The sequence below is a fragment of the Borostomias antarcticus genome (assembly GCF_949987555.1).
Source record: "Borostomias antarcticus genome assembly, chromosome: 17".
In the NCBI taxonomy this organism is placed as follows: Eukaryota; Metazoa; Chordata; class Actinopteri; order Stomiiformes; family Stomiidae; genus Borostomias; species Borostomias antarcticus.
The window spans coordinates 15,706,067-15,722,966 of NC_140250.1; the positions used below are offsets into that span (position 1 = coordinate 15,706,067).

Below are 16,900 nucleotides of genomic sequence, written 5' to 3' on the forward strand. Positions count from 1 at the left end.
CCAGCTCAAATGTGCATTTAGTGACCAGCAAGTTGCAATATATTTCATTGCAACAGGAGCAAAATGCACATGCATGCTTATGTTGTAGAAATCAAAGTCCTCCGATAGCAAAAAATGAGGTAAGACGAGGAAAATAAGAAAGTGGCGAGAAATTCATTACAATCAGTTGATAATAAAACCGGAGACAGGTGTGATAGATTTGAGGACACTCGCTAAGCTGAAGCCCGCTTGCGTGGCTCAAGTCCCTGGCTTTGACCATGACACCGGTTCTAGCCAGTCAGCACCAAGTGTCCACTCAGAAGTGGTGGATGACCCGGAAGTGGTTGTCGATGGAGGCGGGCTCGTCCTGGAAGTGCAGCTTCTGGCTGAGGGGCGCGCCCAGCTCCTCCAGGGTCTTGATGAAGCGCTGGTGCTCGCGGCCCACCCAGGCCCGCATGGGGTCCCGGACCTCATAGGGCGTCACGTGGGCGTGGACCGCCACGCCGCTGGACGCCAGTTCCCTCAGCGCTCGCTTGTCCGTCACCCACGTCTCGCTGCCCCCCGGGTGCCCCCCGTCTAGCCAGTACATGTCGGAGATGCGCTGGACGAACGGAGCCAGTTCTGGGTCGGCCCGCGCCCCCGCCAGCTCGTACACCATCTGGTTCAGCACCACGCAGCCTTTGCTGAAGCCCACCAGGGCCAAGGAGAAGCCGGGGGGGACCGTGTCAGCGCCCCCTTGAGGTAAGAGTGGGTTAGGCATGCCGGCTCGCTCCATGCCATGACTTAGCAAAGCCCTGAAATCACAAATAGAGCATTGTCATTAAATGATAATTTTATTAATAATATTAAATAATACAATAATTAATTATAATTTAATTGACCATTTTTACCAACTATGAAAGGAAAAGTACAGGAAACGTATTGTTGAATCATGCAGAGTTTGAGCAGGAGAGACAGGCCAGTTGAATAGAGGCGTACTGGGGAGGCTGACCTGAGGTGGCGCAGCGCCCCGTAGTCTGGGGAGTGCTCGGGCGCCCCGAACAAGTTGCTCTCCACAAAGTTGTGGTAGCTGCTGAACTTGTGCAGGTACATGCGAGAGGCCCGGACCACCCACACGTGACACTCGGGGAAGCGGCACCCCAGGGCCAGGGCGACCCGCTCCAGACTCCAGGACTGCCACTGGACCGCATCGGGCTGGAGGAGCATGTCCTCCAGGAAGTTCTGGAGAGGGAGGAGAGGGGAGGACAGGATGGGAGGGGGGGGTATTTTAATAAGAAGAGCTTTGTGGCAGCTGGATAAACCCGTATCAATAGGTAGAAAGGGAAACGGAGCAGCCAGGAATGGAGATAATTATATTTGCACTCACAGAGGGTCAATTTGTGTGTGTGTGTGTGTGTAGTCTTGCATTTGCTCCACATCCCAAATAAATGAATCCTGGATGTGTATACTTCTCTGTGTGGGCTACACCCGTGCTGGTCAACAGCATGCAACGTAGCCAGTTAATAACCCTGGAAGTCTGACTAAAAATAGTAATCGGGGGGACGACCTACTTAATTAGTTTCATCAGTAATAGGCCGCCAGACCAGTGTCACTCCAGCCAGTCAGATGACAGGGTGACCCAAAAGGGGGCCAGCGACGAATACAACGAGGCCATTCATTTACCAACGCAGTATCACACATTCACAACATCCCGGGCATACCCTGGGAAATACTAAGACACCACGTGAATATTAATGCTTCGGGGAGTACCCTGGGTGAAAATAGATCGGACAGTCCTATTTTCGAAAGCGTGCAGGGGGACACGTACACTTACGTACAAGCCTCTGTAAATAGCCTAACTGTCAAGCTCAATTCTCCCCTCCCCTCTTGATAAGTACCATGTAAATCACCTATACAATACACCAGGAAGTGGTTAAAACTGTGATTTGGAACTTGGCACCTGTTCACATGGGGAAAACTAGGCTACTATTTATAGGCCCTACTACTAACATCTTTCTGCTTATTTTTTAGAGAAGTGCAGTTATGGTTAAGTTATGAGTATGACGGGTAAATTTTAATTATATATGACATGGGTTACCCATATCTGTAACTTGCTTTTTGGTGGTACAATATTGAAAAGTGAATGTAGTGGTGCAATAAACCAATAAAGCTCTCACCTGTATGTCTCCATGGAAAAACACAACATGTGCACAACCATCTTCAGCGGCCTCTGCGTCAGAGCGGCTGCCCGCCGGCCCCTCCGGAGGACTGAGCAGAAGCAGATCGTTGACCCGGTGAGGTTCGTGTCCAGGAACATCGTTCAGTCGTCGAAGCCGTGGCGGGCTTCCTGGGCGTACACCCAGGGCGTCAGGTAGACACATCCCCAGAGTTTCGGATGAAGAGGGTCCTGCCACGGAGCTCATTGCCTTTCCCACAGCTATAGTAACGTTATGCAAGAAACGCTGGCTGCCTGCGACTCTTTGGACGGCGAACATGGGCACTAAAACCGGATTAGCTCGTCTAACCTTAGGCTACAACGTATCCACGCCACAGGCCATCATCGACATTAACGCAAATGCAATATAAATTAAAAGAAGTCGACAAATACCTCATTCAGTATATTGTCCTCATTGTTTGTTGTTTCAACCGTATGTTAGCATAAACTGCAGGAGCTTGCTAACTGTCAACAAAATAGTGTTGTCATCAGGGTGCAGTAGCGGTTTAATCCGCAGAGTGGCGCTGTTTATCCAGGAACGAGAACCTCAACACTGCGCATGCCACTGTTCTCAGATGTGTGGTTCTTGCCAGCAGCTGGGCTCTTGTTTACAGATCTTCCGTGGCACATTCTTAGAAGGCAAGTGGCTCAGGGAACTTACTCTGTAGTTACTCTGCAACACCAACTTGATGTGATGTGAGTGTGCAAATAATATTGTCATATCGCAACAAGTAACTGTCTGATATTTATGGCAACTCAGCATGTCTGCTCTTGAGTCTGCACGTGTGTGGACTTTGGTGTTCACAAATGCTAGCCTGTGTTTGCTCTTGCCAGCTTAGCTGCTTTTCTAAGTTTGGACATGAACACTACCTAATTTGACAAATTAGGCAAGTAAATTGTCAATTTCAACCTCAAACATAGGTGAAGATCACTTTTGTGAAGACTTAAATGGCAACAAAATATGGTAACTTTCACCAACTTTCAGCTGTGAAATATGTTTTAGTACCTCAGGTGACAGTCGCATGTCCAGAATGTCCATGTTGAGTACTTTTATGTGCTACACGATATCTTTGTGTAGTAATTTATCAAATTGTGCGATATATTGCGTAGTTTTAAATTGCAACTACAATACGCGCACACGCATGAGAAGAGACAGGCAACACCAAGATCTGAAATGATACACACGCTCCACCATAATACACACGCTCCACCATAATTCCAGTAATGAGTTCAGTATTGTTAATCCTGTAGGAGTTACATGGTTAGTAGTTGCATGGTTAGTTGCATGGTTAGAAATTGCATGGTAGTTGCATGGTTAGTAGTTGCGTGGTTAGTAGTTGCATGGTTAGTAATTGCATGGTTAGTAGTTGCATGGTTAGTAGTTGCATGGTAGTTGCATGGTTAGTAATTGCATGGTTAGTAGTTGCATGGTTAGTAGTTGCATGGTTAGTAGTTGCATGGTTAGTAGTTGCATGGTTAGTAATTGCATGGTTAGTAGTTGCATGGTTAGTAATTGCATGGTTAGTAGTTGCATGGTTAGTAGTTGCACGGTTAGTTGCATGGTTAGTAGTTGCATGGTTAGAAGTTGCATGGTTAGTAAGTGCATGGTTAGTAGTTGCATGGTTAGTAGTTGCGTTAGTAGTTGCATGGTTAGTTGCATGGTTAGTACAGTAGTTGCATGGTTAGTAGTTGCATGGTTAGTTGCATGGTTAGTAGTTGCGTGGTTAGTAGTTGCATGGTTAGTAATTGCGTGGTTAGTAGTTGCGTGGTTAGTAGTTGCATGGTTAGTAGTTGCGTGGTTAGTAGTTGCATGGTTAGTAGTTGCGTGGTTAGTAGTTGCATGGTTAGTAGTTGCATGGTTAGTAGTTGCATGGTTAGTAGTTGCATGGTTACTAGTTGCATGGTTAGTTGCATGGTTAGTAGTTGCATGGTTAGTAGTTGCATGGTTAGTCATGGTTAGTTTGATTACTCAGGAGCACCAAGTGGGCTGACACACCACAGTCTTGCACCTGACCTGATGTAGCCTACTCTCAATTAATTACTGGACCTGAGGTGTGTGTGTGTGTGGGGGGGGGGTTATTCGGCCACACGGTGATCACACACATTACATAGCACACACTTAACTTTTGGGGGTCGCTGGTGGAAAGGGTTCCCTGAATTTCTCCCATCCTAGCCGTCCTCCTCCAGGGGCAGCCAGGAGCACTGGGCAGCCTCGTCACGTGGCACCCGGGGACCAAGTCCTTGTCAGGGACCGGACTGAAGAGAATCTGTTCTTCTGCATGTGTTTCGTATTGGGTTCTGTGGGAAGAAACCCTTGCAAACATGTGGAGAACATGCAAACCTGGAGACCTTCTTGCTGTGTGGCGACAGTATTGGGTACTGCGCTTCCGTGCCGCACATGATCGATTTTAGGGTTGGGTGTCGTGCTCAAGGACACTTCGGCACGCTGCCGGGAGCTGGCATCGAACCGGGGACCAGCCGGCCGCTCCCCCTTCCGAGCTCCGCCCTTGTGAGCGGTGTTGATGTGGCTCCTCCCTGTCTGTTCCAGAGCCATCATGGCCCCCGGCGCCCTGGGGAGACGTCTGGTCGCCTGCCTTCTCAACGTCTCGGAGGCTCGCAGGAAAGACCTGGTGGAAACTGTGGCCCGGGCAGCCATCTTTGACAGCCATGGTGAGTAACTGCCAGTATCCTCACCATAGCCTAACCCGCTGCATAGAAAGGTCATGACCCCTGAAGATCAGCGCATGATAGGAATGGTAAGGAATGGTAAATTATACTTTAACGGCTAATTGGGGTGGTCACAGATGCGCCAGATATCCAAATCCCACAGTTGAAACAATCAGTTGAAACAGCCTGAAACTAAAGTTAATTTCTCAGGAATTATGTACGGTACTAAATGACCATCCCAGTGTGGATTTCTGCCGTCTCTCTTCAAGGCGGGAGACGAGAAGGAACCACGGTGCTCAACATCTTTAATGACTACGACTACAACCGCTCCGTCATCACCATCGTGGCCAGTATTGACCTCATCAGTGAGTCTAGTCCTCTTTGTAGTCGGGGAGAAACTATCAAATGACCAGCCTGCTTGGATATTTCATTCCGGTTTTGTTGAGTATCAAAATGTAGCATTTTTAAAATAACTACTTGCCGTGGTTTGCCATTCTCAGACATGTATTGACTAGTCAGTCTCTTGACTAAGCGTAATGCTACTGTATACTGCGCTAGTGATCGTAACCTAAGACATGTTAAATAACCCAGTAACACATTTTAAACACGTAGGCGAACCCAGCATGGTGATGGGGGTGTTTCAGGCTCTACTCCTCAGTCAGTCTGATGAAGGTGTTGTGGATAGGGTTGGGTTTAAAAAATCGATTCATCGATTCTGGATCGATTCTGAATCAAATGATTCAGAATCGATTCATGAATCCCCAAATCAATCTTTTATTTAATGAATGAATGAATAAATGAAGGAATGAATAGTTCATTAATTTATTCAATGATTCATTCATTCATTCATTTTTGGAAATCAGTATCGATACCCAGCCCTAGTATTGATGTGTTGCATAACTTGGCAGTCATGTAATTAAGGTTACAGCAAAAAAGAAAACAGGTTTTAGTAACACTAACCGAATTGATATTGAATCGAATCGAATCGTGATAATCGATTCTGAACCTTGTGAATCGTAATCGATTCTTGAAATTCGACTCGATACCCAGCCCTAGTTGTGGATGTGTCTCTGGGCTCCAGGAGAGGCGGTCCTGTCCGCGTGTGAGACGGCCTGTGAGCTGCTGGACATGAGTGACCACGCCGGCGTCCACCCCTGCCTGGGCTCCGTGGACCTGGTGCCCCTCTACCCTCTGGGGGAGGAGGTGGGAGTGGAAGACTGCGCCAGGGAGGCCAGAGGTGTGTGTGTGTGTGTGTGTGTGAGGCCAGAGGTGTGTGTGTGTGAGTGAGTGTGAGGCCAGAGGTGTGCATGCGTGCGCGTGTGTGTGTGTACTGTACGCACTTGTCAGTCTATACATGTGTGTAACAGCTCGTGTAATGCAAGGATCAGTGGAGCATCACCAGCTCAAGTGTGTAAACATGCAGTAAACGACACACATCGGCGTCTGGCAGATGTGTTGAAGGATCAGCATGCTCAATACTGTAATTGATGTGTCTACAGTGCACATGCTGGCAATAGTGTGTGTGTGTGTGCCATGTTGTACGCTTCAAGGCATTTGCGATCTATACAGACTGTACAGTGTGTTTCAGCACCCACTTTTAACTGCCTTTGGTGTGCGTAATGCACACCTCAAGGAATGCATTGTATTAATTTCCAAGGGCTGTCCATATCCCTCTACCCAATATACTATACTCCCAGCATGCATTTTGCTCCCAACATGCATTTTGCTCCCATGGATGTGTTTAAAGGACAGGTTCGGAATTTAGCATTTTTTGTCAGAACATCATTGGACACCGGTGAGTTTACTGTCTTTGAAAACGAGAGCTTATGGTGTTTTTGAGGGATCTTGTCTAGATGCACCTATAGATCTATTGAGTGTGTTAGCGGCGACGGGCTATATCTCCAGACGAAACTTGTATCGGCCGTTGTATATGATCGTAAATAGCCTTATAACATGGCTTATACTGTAACATGTCTTATAATGCTAAATTCCAAACCTGTCCTTTAATGAGACGTACACAGTCAGACTCTAAACAAATATCTCTAACCCGTCATCCGGGCCTCATCCCGGCCAGCCGTGGCTGACGGGCTAACGGAGCGGGTCAGGGGCACTAGCGCCTTCCTGTTCGGCTGGGCTGACTGGCCCCAGAACCGGGGCCTGGCCCAGAGACGGAGGGAGATGGGCTGGTTCAGGAAGAACCCAGACATGGCGGCCATTCGACCCGACGTGGGACCCACGCCACAGAGACGCTACGGCCTCACAGGTGAGTGTCCTGGTTAGGGGCGCGGCGCTCGGTCTGACTGCTGTTCTGGCCCCCAGTACAACGAAGCCCCTGAGTGGTTCCCGTGGCTAAACAGTCTCCCGAAGCAACGAGCAGTAACGTTAACATTAGTAGAATAAACAAGGCCATAAGTGCAGTATTGCAGAAATAGAATAACACTTAAACAAGAACAAGAGTTTATGCACAGAATTTCTCAGAGGAAAAGACGTTTTCGCCGTTCTTCCGACCGGTTTTGTCAAAAGACTTGTTCCACTGGCTGGCTGGAGGAGTTAGTCTGTCAAGGCAAGTTATCCGCCCACAATAATGGTCTGAGATGTGGGGAAAGACAGACTGATCTGAGGAGTGAAACTGGATGTCAGCTCGTTGGATCAGGATGGTTTACGAGCCGACCTTTTCACACGCGCTTGATTAGTTTTAAAGATCAGATCAGATGCAGTCAGAAGCCTTCATGTTGGTTCAGTGTGTATTCTTTGGAGTTGAAGCAGATTTGAGCTTTCTTCGTATTTAATCATTCTTTTTTGTTGTTGTTGATATTTTTAAGATATTTTAGCCTCATTAGGATAGGACAGCTGGGCAGTGGCTAGTTGCAAAACTAGAATGGAGAAGTAAGACGCCTCCTTCCCTCCACTAGTCTGGGGGTCCACCTTGGGCAAGTGGTAGTACCCCCTAGCCCCCCTACCTGGGGTTACAGGAAAAAACCCCAATGAAATTACAAACTAATGGAAGAGAGACCCGGCCCGGAGGAAGCCCGGGGCCCTCGTCTGGAGCCAGGCCCAGACGGAGGGCCCGCATGCGAGCGCCTGGTGGCCGGGCTTACCACGGAGCCCGGCCGGGCCCAGCCCGAATAAGCCACGTGGAAGCACCATCTCCTCCTCCATCGTCCCGTGGACCCACCACCCGCGGGAGAAATTGTCGGGGTCGGGTGCGCTGCCAACTAGGTGGCGGTGAAGGCGGGGGACACCGACGGACCGGACCCGGGCGGCAAAGGCTGGCTCTGGGGACATGGAACGTGACCTCGCTGGGGGGGAAGGAGCCGGAGCTTGTGAGGGAGGTGGAGCGATACCAATTACACCTGGTGGGGCTAACCTCCACGCACAGCACCGGCGCCGGAACCAAACTCCTGGATAGGGGTTGGACCCTGTTCTTCTCCGGAGTTGCTCACGGTATGAGGCGCAAGGCAGGTGTGGCTATACTAGCTAGCCCCCAGCTGAGCGCCTCTGTGCTGGAGTTCACCCCAGTGGACGAGAGGGTCGCCTCCCTGCGCCTTAGGACTGTGGGGGGGGGGACTCTGACTGTGGTTTGTGCTTATGCACCGAACAGCAGTTCAGAGTACTCAGCCTTCCTGCAGACCCTGAGTGGAGTCCTTTTGGGGGCTCCTGCAGGGGACTCCAGTGTCCTACTGGGGGACTTCAATGCACACGTAGGCAATGATGGAGAAACTTGGAGGGGCGTGATTGGGAGGCACGGCCACCACGATCTGAACCCGAGTGGTGTTCTGTTGTTGGACTTCTGTGCTAGTCACGGTTTGTCCATAACAAACACCATGTTCGAACACAAGGATGCCCACAAGTACACCTGGCATCAGAACACCTTAGGCCGAAGGTCGATGATCGATTTCGTTATCGTATCATCTGATCTGAGGCCATGCGTTTTGGACACTCGGGTAAAGAGAGGGGCAGAGCTGTCCACTGATCACCATCTGGTGGTGAGCTGGTTTCGATGGCGGGGGACACTTCTGGACAGACCTGGAAAACCCAAGCGTGTAGTGAGGGTGAACTGGGAACGTCTGGAGGAAGAGCCTGTCCGGAGAGATTTCAATTGCCACCTCCGGCGGAGCTTCTCAGGCATCCCTGTGGAGGTTGGGGACATCGAGCATGAGTGGTCGGTGTTCAAAGCCTCCATTGCTGAAGCTGCGGCTGGGAGCTGTGGCCTGAGGGCCATAGGTACCTCAAGGGGCGGTAACCCTCGGACACCGTGGTGGACAGCGGTGGTGAGGGAAGCCGTCCGACTGAAGAAGGAGGCCTTCCGGGTTATGTTAGCCCGGGAGACCCCAGAAACAGTTGCAGGGTATCGACTGGCCCGGAGGGCTGCGGCTTTGGCCGTGACCAAGGCAAAGCAGCGGGTGTGGGAGGAGTTCGGAGAAACCATGGAGAAGGACTTTCGGTCGGCACCAAAGTGTTTCTGGAAGACCATCAGACACCTCAGGAAGGGAAAGCGGGGGACCATCCAAGCTGTATACAGCAAGGAGGGGACACTGCTGACCTCAACTGAGGAGGTTGTTGAGCGTTGGAAGGAGCACTTTGAGGAACTCCTGAACCCGACTAATCCACCCTCTACGATCGAGGCAGAGCCGGAAGATGATGGGGGGTCGTCAATGTCCTTGGAGGAGGTCACTGAGGTAGTCAAACAACTCCACAGTGGCAGAGCCCCAGGGACTGATGAGATCCGTCCAGAAATGCTGAAGGCGCTGGGTGTAGAGGGGCTGTCTTGGTTGACACGCCTCTGTAACACTGCGTGGAAGTCTGGGTCAGTGCCGAAGGAGTGGCAGACTGGGGTGGTGGTCCCAATATTCAAAAAAGGGGACCAGAGGGTGTGTGCGAATTATAGAGGCATCACATTACTCAGCCTCCCAGGGAAAGTTTACTCCAAGGTGCTGGAAAGGAGGGTCCGGCCGATAGTCGAACCTCAGATCGAAGAGGAACAATGCGGATTTCGTCCTGGTCGTGGAACTACCGACCAGCTCTTCACTCTCGCAAGGATCTTGGAGGGGGCTTGGGAGTTTGCCCAACCTGTCTACATGTGTTTTGTGGACTTGGAGAAGGCTTACGACCGGGTCCCCCGAGAGGTCTTGTGGAGAGTTATGCGGGAGTATGGGGTGAGGGGGTCCCTACTTAGGGCCATCCAATCCCTGTACACCCAGAGCGAGAGCTGTGTCCGGGTCCTCGGCAGTAAGTCGTCTGCCTTTCCGGTGGGTGTTGGCCTCCGCCAGGGCTGCGCTTTGTCACCAATCCTGTTTGTGATTTTCATGGACAGGATATCGAGGCGTAGCCGGGGGGAGGTGGGTTTGCAGTTCGGTGAGCTGGGGATCACGTCACTGCTTTTTGCAGATGATGTGGTCCTGATGGCATCAGCTGCCTGCGACCTCCAGCACTCTCTGGATAGGTTCGCAACTGAGTGTGAAGCGGCTGGGATGAGAATAAGCACTTCTAAATCTGAGGCCATGGTTCTCAGCAGGAAACCGGTGGCCTGTCCGCTCCGAGTAGGAAATGAGTCCTTACCCCAAGTGAAGGAGTTCAAGTATCTGGGGGTCTTGTTCACGAGTGAGGGAACCATGGAGAGGGAGTTTGGCCGGAGAATCGGAGCAGCTGGTGCGGTTCTGCAGTCGCTATACCGCACTGTTGTGACGAAAAGAGAGCTGAGCCAAAAGGCAAAGCTCTCGATCTACCGGTCTATCTTCGTCCCCACCCTCACCTATGGTCATGAAGGATGGGTCATGACCGAAAGAACGAGATCACGGATACAAGCGGCCGAAATGAGTTTTCTCCGGAGGGTGGCTGGGGTCTCCCTGAGAGATCGGGTGAGAAGTTCAGTCATCCGGGAGAGACTCGGAGTAGAGCCGCTGCTCCTTTGCGTCGAAAGGAGCCAGTTGAGGTGGTTCGGGCATCTAGTGAGGATGCCTCCTGGGCGCCTCCCTAGGGAGGTGTTCCAGGCGTGTCCGGCTGGGAGGAGGCCGCGGGGTAGACCCAGGACCAGGTGGCGGGACTACATCTCCGCACTGGCCTGTGAGCGGCTAAAGATTCCCCAGGCAGAGCTGGTTGATGCTGCTAGGGAAAGGGATGTCTGGGGCTCCCTGCTGGAGCTGCTGCCTCCGCGACCCGACCCTGGATAAGCGGATGAAGATGATGATGATGAGGATAGGACAGTGTTGAGCTACCGGGGCGCCCCGTATTTAATCATTCTTAACTCAAGTAACCTTTGACCTCACTCGTCACTCAGGCATCGGCAGCAGTCCGTACGTCATGAACTGCAACGTCACCATCGACACCCAGGACCTCGCCCTGGGGCGCAGCGTTGCCACGGCGATCCGGGAGTCCACCCCCGGGGGCATCCCAGGGGTGCAGGTGCTGGCCCTGCCACACGAGGGCGCCGTGGAGATCGCCTGCAACGTGGAGAGCGTGCAGGGCGCCCCCCCGAGCCCCACGGGAGGGGGCGAGCCCTGGCCCTCTTTCTGCGTCGGGGGGCGGCCCTACTGCCACGCCCCGGCGGCCCTCATCACGGCTAGGGTGGCGGAGCTGGCGGCGCGGCAGGGGGTGGGCACGGCGGGCACGGCGCTGGTGGGGTTCACCCCCCAGGAGTGCAGGGGCCTGGCGGAGAGGGCGCTGTCATCGGGCATCGCAGAGTTCTGGAAGGAGCAGCGCAGGATACACATGTGACTCTGACATGGGAACTAAACAGGAAGTCAATCAATCAATCAATCAATGAAAGCTGTATTTGTATAGCGCATTTCACACACAGAGGCAACACAATGCGCTTCACAGAGAACAAGGGATGGTGTGCATAGGTCCCACCCCTACATATTCCGGAGGGAAGCAAAAAATCAAGTATTATATACAGTAATAATTACATGTAACTTGATTTGATGGTTATGTATTGCTAGGGGAATTTACTGTAGGGATGTTGTCCTGGCAGTTAACATCAAATTTATTGTCCTCTATTCTTCAGTAACTATTTAAACAGTGGTCTTAGATTAGTAAGCCCTTACCTGGACTATTTAATTATACAATGCAACGGACTCTGCCTACATTGCCTTGATTTTGGTTGATGAGACCATTATATGATATTTCAGTAGTCAAAGTAATTGTTCATGTTGTCATGAGTGAGTACCCTCAATTTTAGTTCCTACTGTAAGTACAGTATCAAAGTTCTGTTTTGTAATTATCTTTTAATGGCATGCCATTACAAAAATATTAAACACAATAGTGCAATACCTCGATGGCTCAGTAATTTACTTCTTGTGTGCGTGAATGTGATCCTCAAAAGTCATTGAGTAGGACGGATGTGGCACAGGCCATGTCATCAACATCCTACAGGGTTTCTCACACAGTCTAGACTTCAGCACTAAGAGGCCCTTTCAATGGAGAAGCTCCCTTAGCACGTTTCTTGAGTCTAGCACTAGGCTTAGTCTACTTCCACCAAACCGGTCCATATCCTGTACTGTGCTCCATTAGACCGACCCCATCATCACATAGTGATGCTGCCATAGAGATACGGACCGTACCATTCTGAGGAATTCCAGGGTGCACCCACCCGTGGCCGTTTAAAGAAGATCGCTCCGGCCATTTCCTCTGCAATTTCCCCATCGTCGTCCTCACACAGTGTGACTCATCATCTGTTTACCTCCCAAAACACAGATAAAGAGGAATGTTCTAGAGAATGTGTAGTCGTGTGTATACAACTTTTTAAAGAAATTTTTTCCACGCTACACCAGTGTGAAATGATAGGTTTTACCACAGATATAAATCTTTATGTATATCCATGATTTTATCATGAATCAGAATATTGCTCCATATACTGTACCCTGAATTTTGAGCGTTTTTAAGTACTGTAGCCTAGCATGGCTGGTCCAGTGGTTTACTGTCTATTTTTTTTGTTCCCCCACCCCCCCCACACACACAATTTTCTAAGCTTTAGACCAAAGATGGTCGATGATTTTAGCTAAATCAGCTCGTGTCTGCATTTAGCTTATTTGAAGTCCATATCGTGTACCTACTAGATTCTGTGCATGTGAATGTAACACGCGTGTCTGTAGCATGTCCTGTGCTGTGACTCACAGGATTAACCTTTTGATGACAGGCAGTGGAATCTGGCCAGAGGACAAACGCAACTGGGCCGAGATGATTCCACTCATTGGTTCCATATAAGGGCTGTATAATAACTGGATAAAGACGGCATATTTGTATGATATGCATTTGGGATCGCGAGGGAATGTAGTTCATTAGCTTGAAACAAAATAAACCCAATCTAAGGGAGGGGGGAGGGTTGTGGGGACTTTATTAAGCATTACAGTACATTACATTTTACATTATATTTGACATTTAGCAGATGCTTTTATCCAAAGCCACTTACAATAATTGCATTTAATGTAGGAAATCAGTGTACTACTACTCACCAGAACTCACAAGTGCATCTCCTTTCTAAACAAGGGACTAAGAGCATAATCTAGTGCTGAAGGCAAAGTGCAAGAGTAAACATCAGGCTAGGTTTGGTAAACAGGCTAGGTTTGGTAAACAGAAGGCTAGTTTTGGTAAACAGGCTAGGGTTCGTAGCGTAAGCTACCCCAATTTGCATGGGTGCTTGTGTGTGTCTATCTTTACATGCTCTCTAGCAGTGTGAATATTCAGGCCTTAGCATCTCAACCAGCTGAGGCTCTTAGTCATACAGTTAATGCAGCCATGCAGCATCACCCCATCAGTACACACACACGCACACACACACACACACACACACACACACACACACACACACACACACACAGCCTGCCAGGCTAGGGAGCATCAGGGCCTAATCTAGGTCACAGCATAAGCCCAGGGGTGTCCTGGTCCCAACACACACACACACACACACACAGCACCTACATTCTCATTCTGTATGGCTAACTCTTTATCTTGCACACAATGCTTTTTGAGTCTCTCTCTCTGTGATCTAACATCGAGCCCATCGTGTCCATCTTCCCAGTGAAAGTGACCGGTGGAGACTTGTCCTGCATGTCTTTCAGGGATGATGGTCGGGGGGAGAAAAAGATGATTGTTGTATCTTTGAATTCCTTCCATTTAAAGTCTCTCTCTCTTCATCTCTTCCTGCCCCCTCCCTCCTCCTCCCCCTCCTCCCTCCCTCCTCCTCCTCCTCCTCCCTCCCTCCTCCTCCTCCCCTTCCTCCCCTCCTCCTCCTCCTCCTCCTCCTCCCTCCCTCCTCCTCCCCTTCCTCCCCTCCTCCTCCTCCTCCTACTCCTCCCTCCCTCCTCCTCCCCCTCCTCCTCCTCCCCCTCCTCCTCCTCCTCCTCCTCTATCCCTCCCTCCGTCCTCCTCCTCCTCTCTCCATCACTCCCTCTCAGTTAACCTCGTTAGCCCAAGTGCATCACTTCTGATAGCCCTAATGATCATGAATGCCATTATGGGATATCCTTGACTGAGGTTCCCTTGTGAGGGTTTAAAGGACGGCCCAGTGTGGACCTCCTATTGGCTAGTTACAGTAGATAGATAGGAATTCATCATGATACTGCATTTAAATCTATTTTCCACAACATCTCCTTTGTTGGAACAAACAGATCAGAGTTCAATCTGATCTCAGAATCATTTCCTTTCGAGCTCAACATGAGCAACGTGCTTCCTCTGCGCCAGCGACATATTTGACTCATTTATTCAGTCCTCTGCTGTAACAGGAGTGAGTCATTTATTCAGTACTCTTCTGTAACATGAGTGAGTCATTTATTCAGTCCTCTTCTGTAACAGGAGTGAGTCATTTATTCAGTCCTCTTCTGTAACAGGACTGAGTCATTTATTCAGTCCTCTTCTGTAACAGGAGTGAGTCATTTATTCAGTCCTCTTCTGTAACAGGAGTGAGTCATTTATTCAGTCCTCTTCTGTAACAGGAGTGAGTCATTTATTCAGTCCTCTGCTGTAACAGGAGTGAGTCATTTATTCAGTCCTCTTCTGTAACATGAGTGAATCATTTATTCAGTCCTCTTCTGTAACAGGAGTGAGTCATTTATTCAGTCCTCTTCTGTAACAGGAGTGAGTCATTTATTCAGTCCTCTGCTGTAACAGGAGTGAGTCATTTATTCAGTCCTCTTCTGTAACATGAGTGAGTCATTTATTCAGTCCTCTTCTGTAACAGGAGTGAGTCATTTATTCAGTCCTCTTCTGTAACAGGAGTGAGTCATTTATTCAGTCCTCTTCTGTAACAGGAGTGAGTCATTTATTCAGTCCTCTGCTGTAACAGGAGTGAGTCATTTATTCAGTCCTCTTCTGTAACAGGAGTGAGTCATTTATTCAGTCCTCTTCTGTAACAGGAGTGAGTCATTGATTCAGTCCTCTTCTGTAACAGAAGTGAGTCATTTATTCAGTCCTCTGCTGTAACATGAGTGAGTCATTTATTCAGTCCTCTTCTGTAACAGGAGTGAGTCATTTATTCAGTCCTCTTCTGTAACAGGAGTGAGTCATTTATTCAGTCCTCTTCTGTAACAGGAGTGAGTCATTTATTCAGTCCTCTGCTGTAACAGGAGTGAGTCATTTATTCAGTCCTCTTCTGTAACAGGAGTGAGTCATTTATTCAGTCCTCTGCTGTAACAGGAGTGAGTCATTTATTCAGTCCTCTGCTGTAACAGGAGTGAGTCATTTATTCAGTCCTCTTCTGTAACATGAGTGAGTCATTTATTCAGTCCTCTTCTGTAACAGGAGTGAGTCATTTATTCAGTCCTCTTCTGTAACAGGAGTGAGTCATTTATTCAGTCCTCCTCTGTAACAGGAGTGAGTCATTTATTCAGTCCTCTGCTGTAACAGGAGTGAGTCATTTATTCAGTCCTCTTCTGTAACAGGAGTGAGTCATTTATTCAGTCCTCTGCTGTAACAGGAGTGAGTCATTTATTCAGTCCTCTTCTGTAACAGGAGTGAGTCATTTATTCAGTCCTCTTCTGTAACAGGAGTGAGTCATTTATTCAGTCCTCTGCTGTAACAGGAGTGAGTCATTTATTCAGTCCTCTTCTGTAACATGAGTGAGTCATTTATTCAGTCCTCTTCTGTAACAGGAGTGAGTCATTTATTCAGTCCTCTTCTGTAACAGGAGTGAGTAATTTATTCAGTCCTCTTCTGTAACAGGAGTGAGTCATTTATTCAGTCCTCTGCTGTAACAGGAGTGAGTCATTTATTCAGTCCTCTTCTGTAACAGGAGTGAGTCATTTATTCAGTCCTCTGCTGTAACAGGAGTGAGTCATTTATTCAGTCCTCTGCTGTAACATGAGTGAGTCATTGATTCAGTCCTCTTCTGTAACAGGAGTGAGTCATTTATTCAGTCCTCTGCTGTAACAGGAGTGAGTCATTTATTCAGTCCTCTTCTGTAACAGGAGTGAGTCATTTATTCAGTCCTCTGCTGTAACAGGAGTGAGTCATTTATTCAGTCCTCTTCTGTAACAGGAGTGAGTCATTTATTCAGTCCTCTGCTGTAACAGGAGTGAGTAATTTATTCAGTCCTCTGCTGTAACAGGAGTGAGTCATTTATTCAGTCCTCTTCTGTAACAGGAGTGAGTCATTTATTCAGTCCTCTTCTGTAACAGGAGTGAGTCATTTATTCAGTCCTCTTCTGTAACAGGAGTGGCATCGGATGCTTTTGACATGACTGCGCCTGACAGTGGCTGGGGTGGGGGCGGGGAGGGGGGGGGGGGGTCATGTGACACAAATAGAGGAGCTTATTTCTTTGCTTCATCTATAAATACCCTCCTTCCGCTTCCTCTGCCGAACAGATAACCACCACATCAGTGGTTCTTTGACTGAATCCTGTTCCTTCACTGGGGATGTGGGAATAATTCATTAAGTAGCAAGAACGTAAACGGGATTTTATACGAGTCCTCGTAGTGCTTTTTTATAGCCTGCTTAAACACACTAGGGCTTTTCAGTGACGTGCTTCTGATGTATATTATTGCTGAGGGCTATTTCAGCTGAGGGGGCGATATGATATCATAATTTGCGTCATGGCAGCGTTAGCATTTCCTTCCTTCCTATATACTG

General features: G+C 49.0%; 2 protein-coding genes across 2 annotated transcripts; one reads left to right on the forward strand and one right to left on the reverse strand.

Annotated features, from left to right (window-relative positions):
- Positions 1-2: 2 nt before the first annotated feature.
- On the reverse strand, positions 3-2,596 carry cUnh2orf69 (chromosome Un C2orf69 homolog). The gene is made up of 3 exons (XM_084451729.1): positions 2,136-2,596; positions 971-1,200; positions 3-773 (listed from the first exon to the last, which is right to left on the reverse strand). Exons 1-3 carry the CDS (start codon positions 2,451-2,453, stop codon positions 296-298), a joined length of 1,026 nt encoding a protein of 341 aa, XP_084307855.1. The 5' UTR covers positions 2,454-2,596; the 3' UTR covers positions 3-295.
- A 164-nt stretch (positions 2,597-2,760) lies between these two features.
- On the forward strand, positions 2,761-12,067 carry ftcdnl1 (formiminotransferase cyclodeaminase N-terminal like 1). The gene is made up of 6 exons (XM_084452202.1): positions 2,761-2,869; positions 4,722-4,843; positions 5,110-5,205; positions 5,922-6,077; positions 6,915-7,103; positions 11,118-12,067. Exons 2-6 carry the CDS (start codon positions 4,729-4,731, stop codon positions 11,552-11,554), a joined length of 993 nt encoding a protein of 330 aa, XP_084308328.1. The 5' UTR covers positions 2,761-2,869; positions 4,722-4,728; the 3' UTR covers positions 11,555-12,067.
- Positions 12,068-16,900: the final 4,833 nt, after the last annotated feature.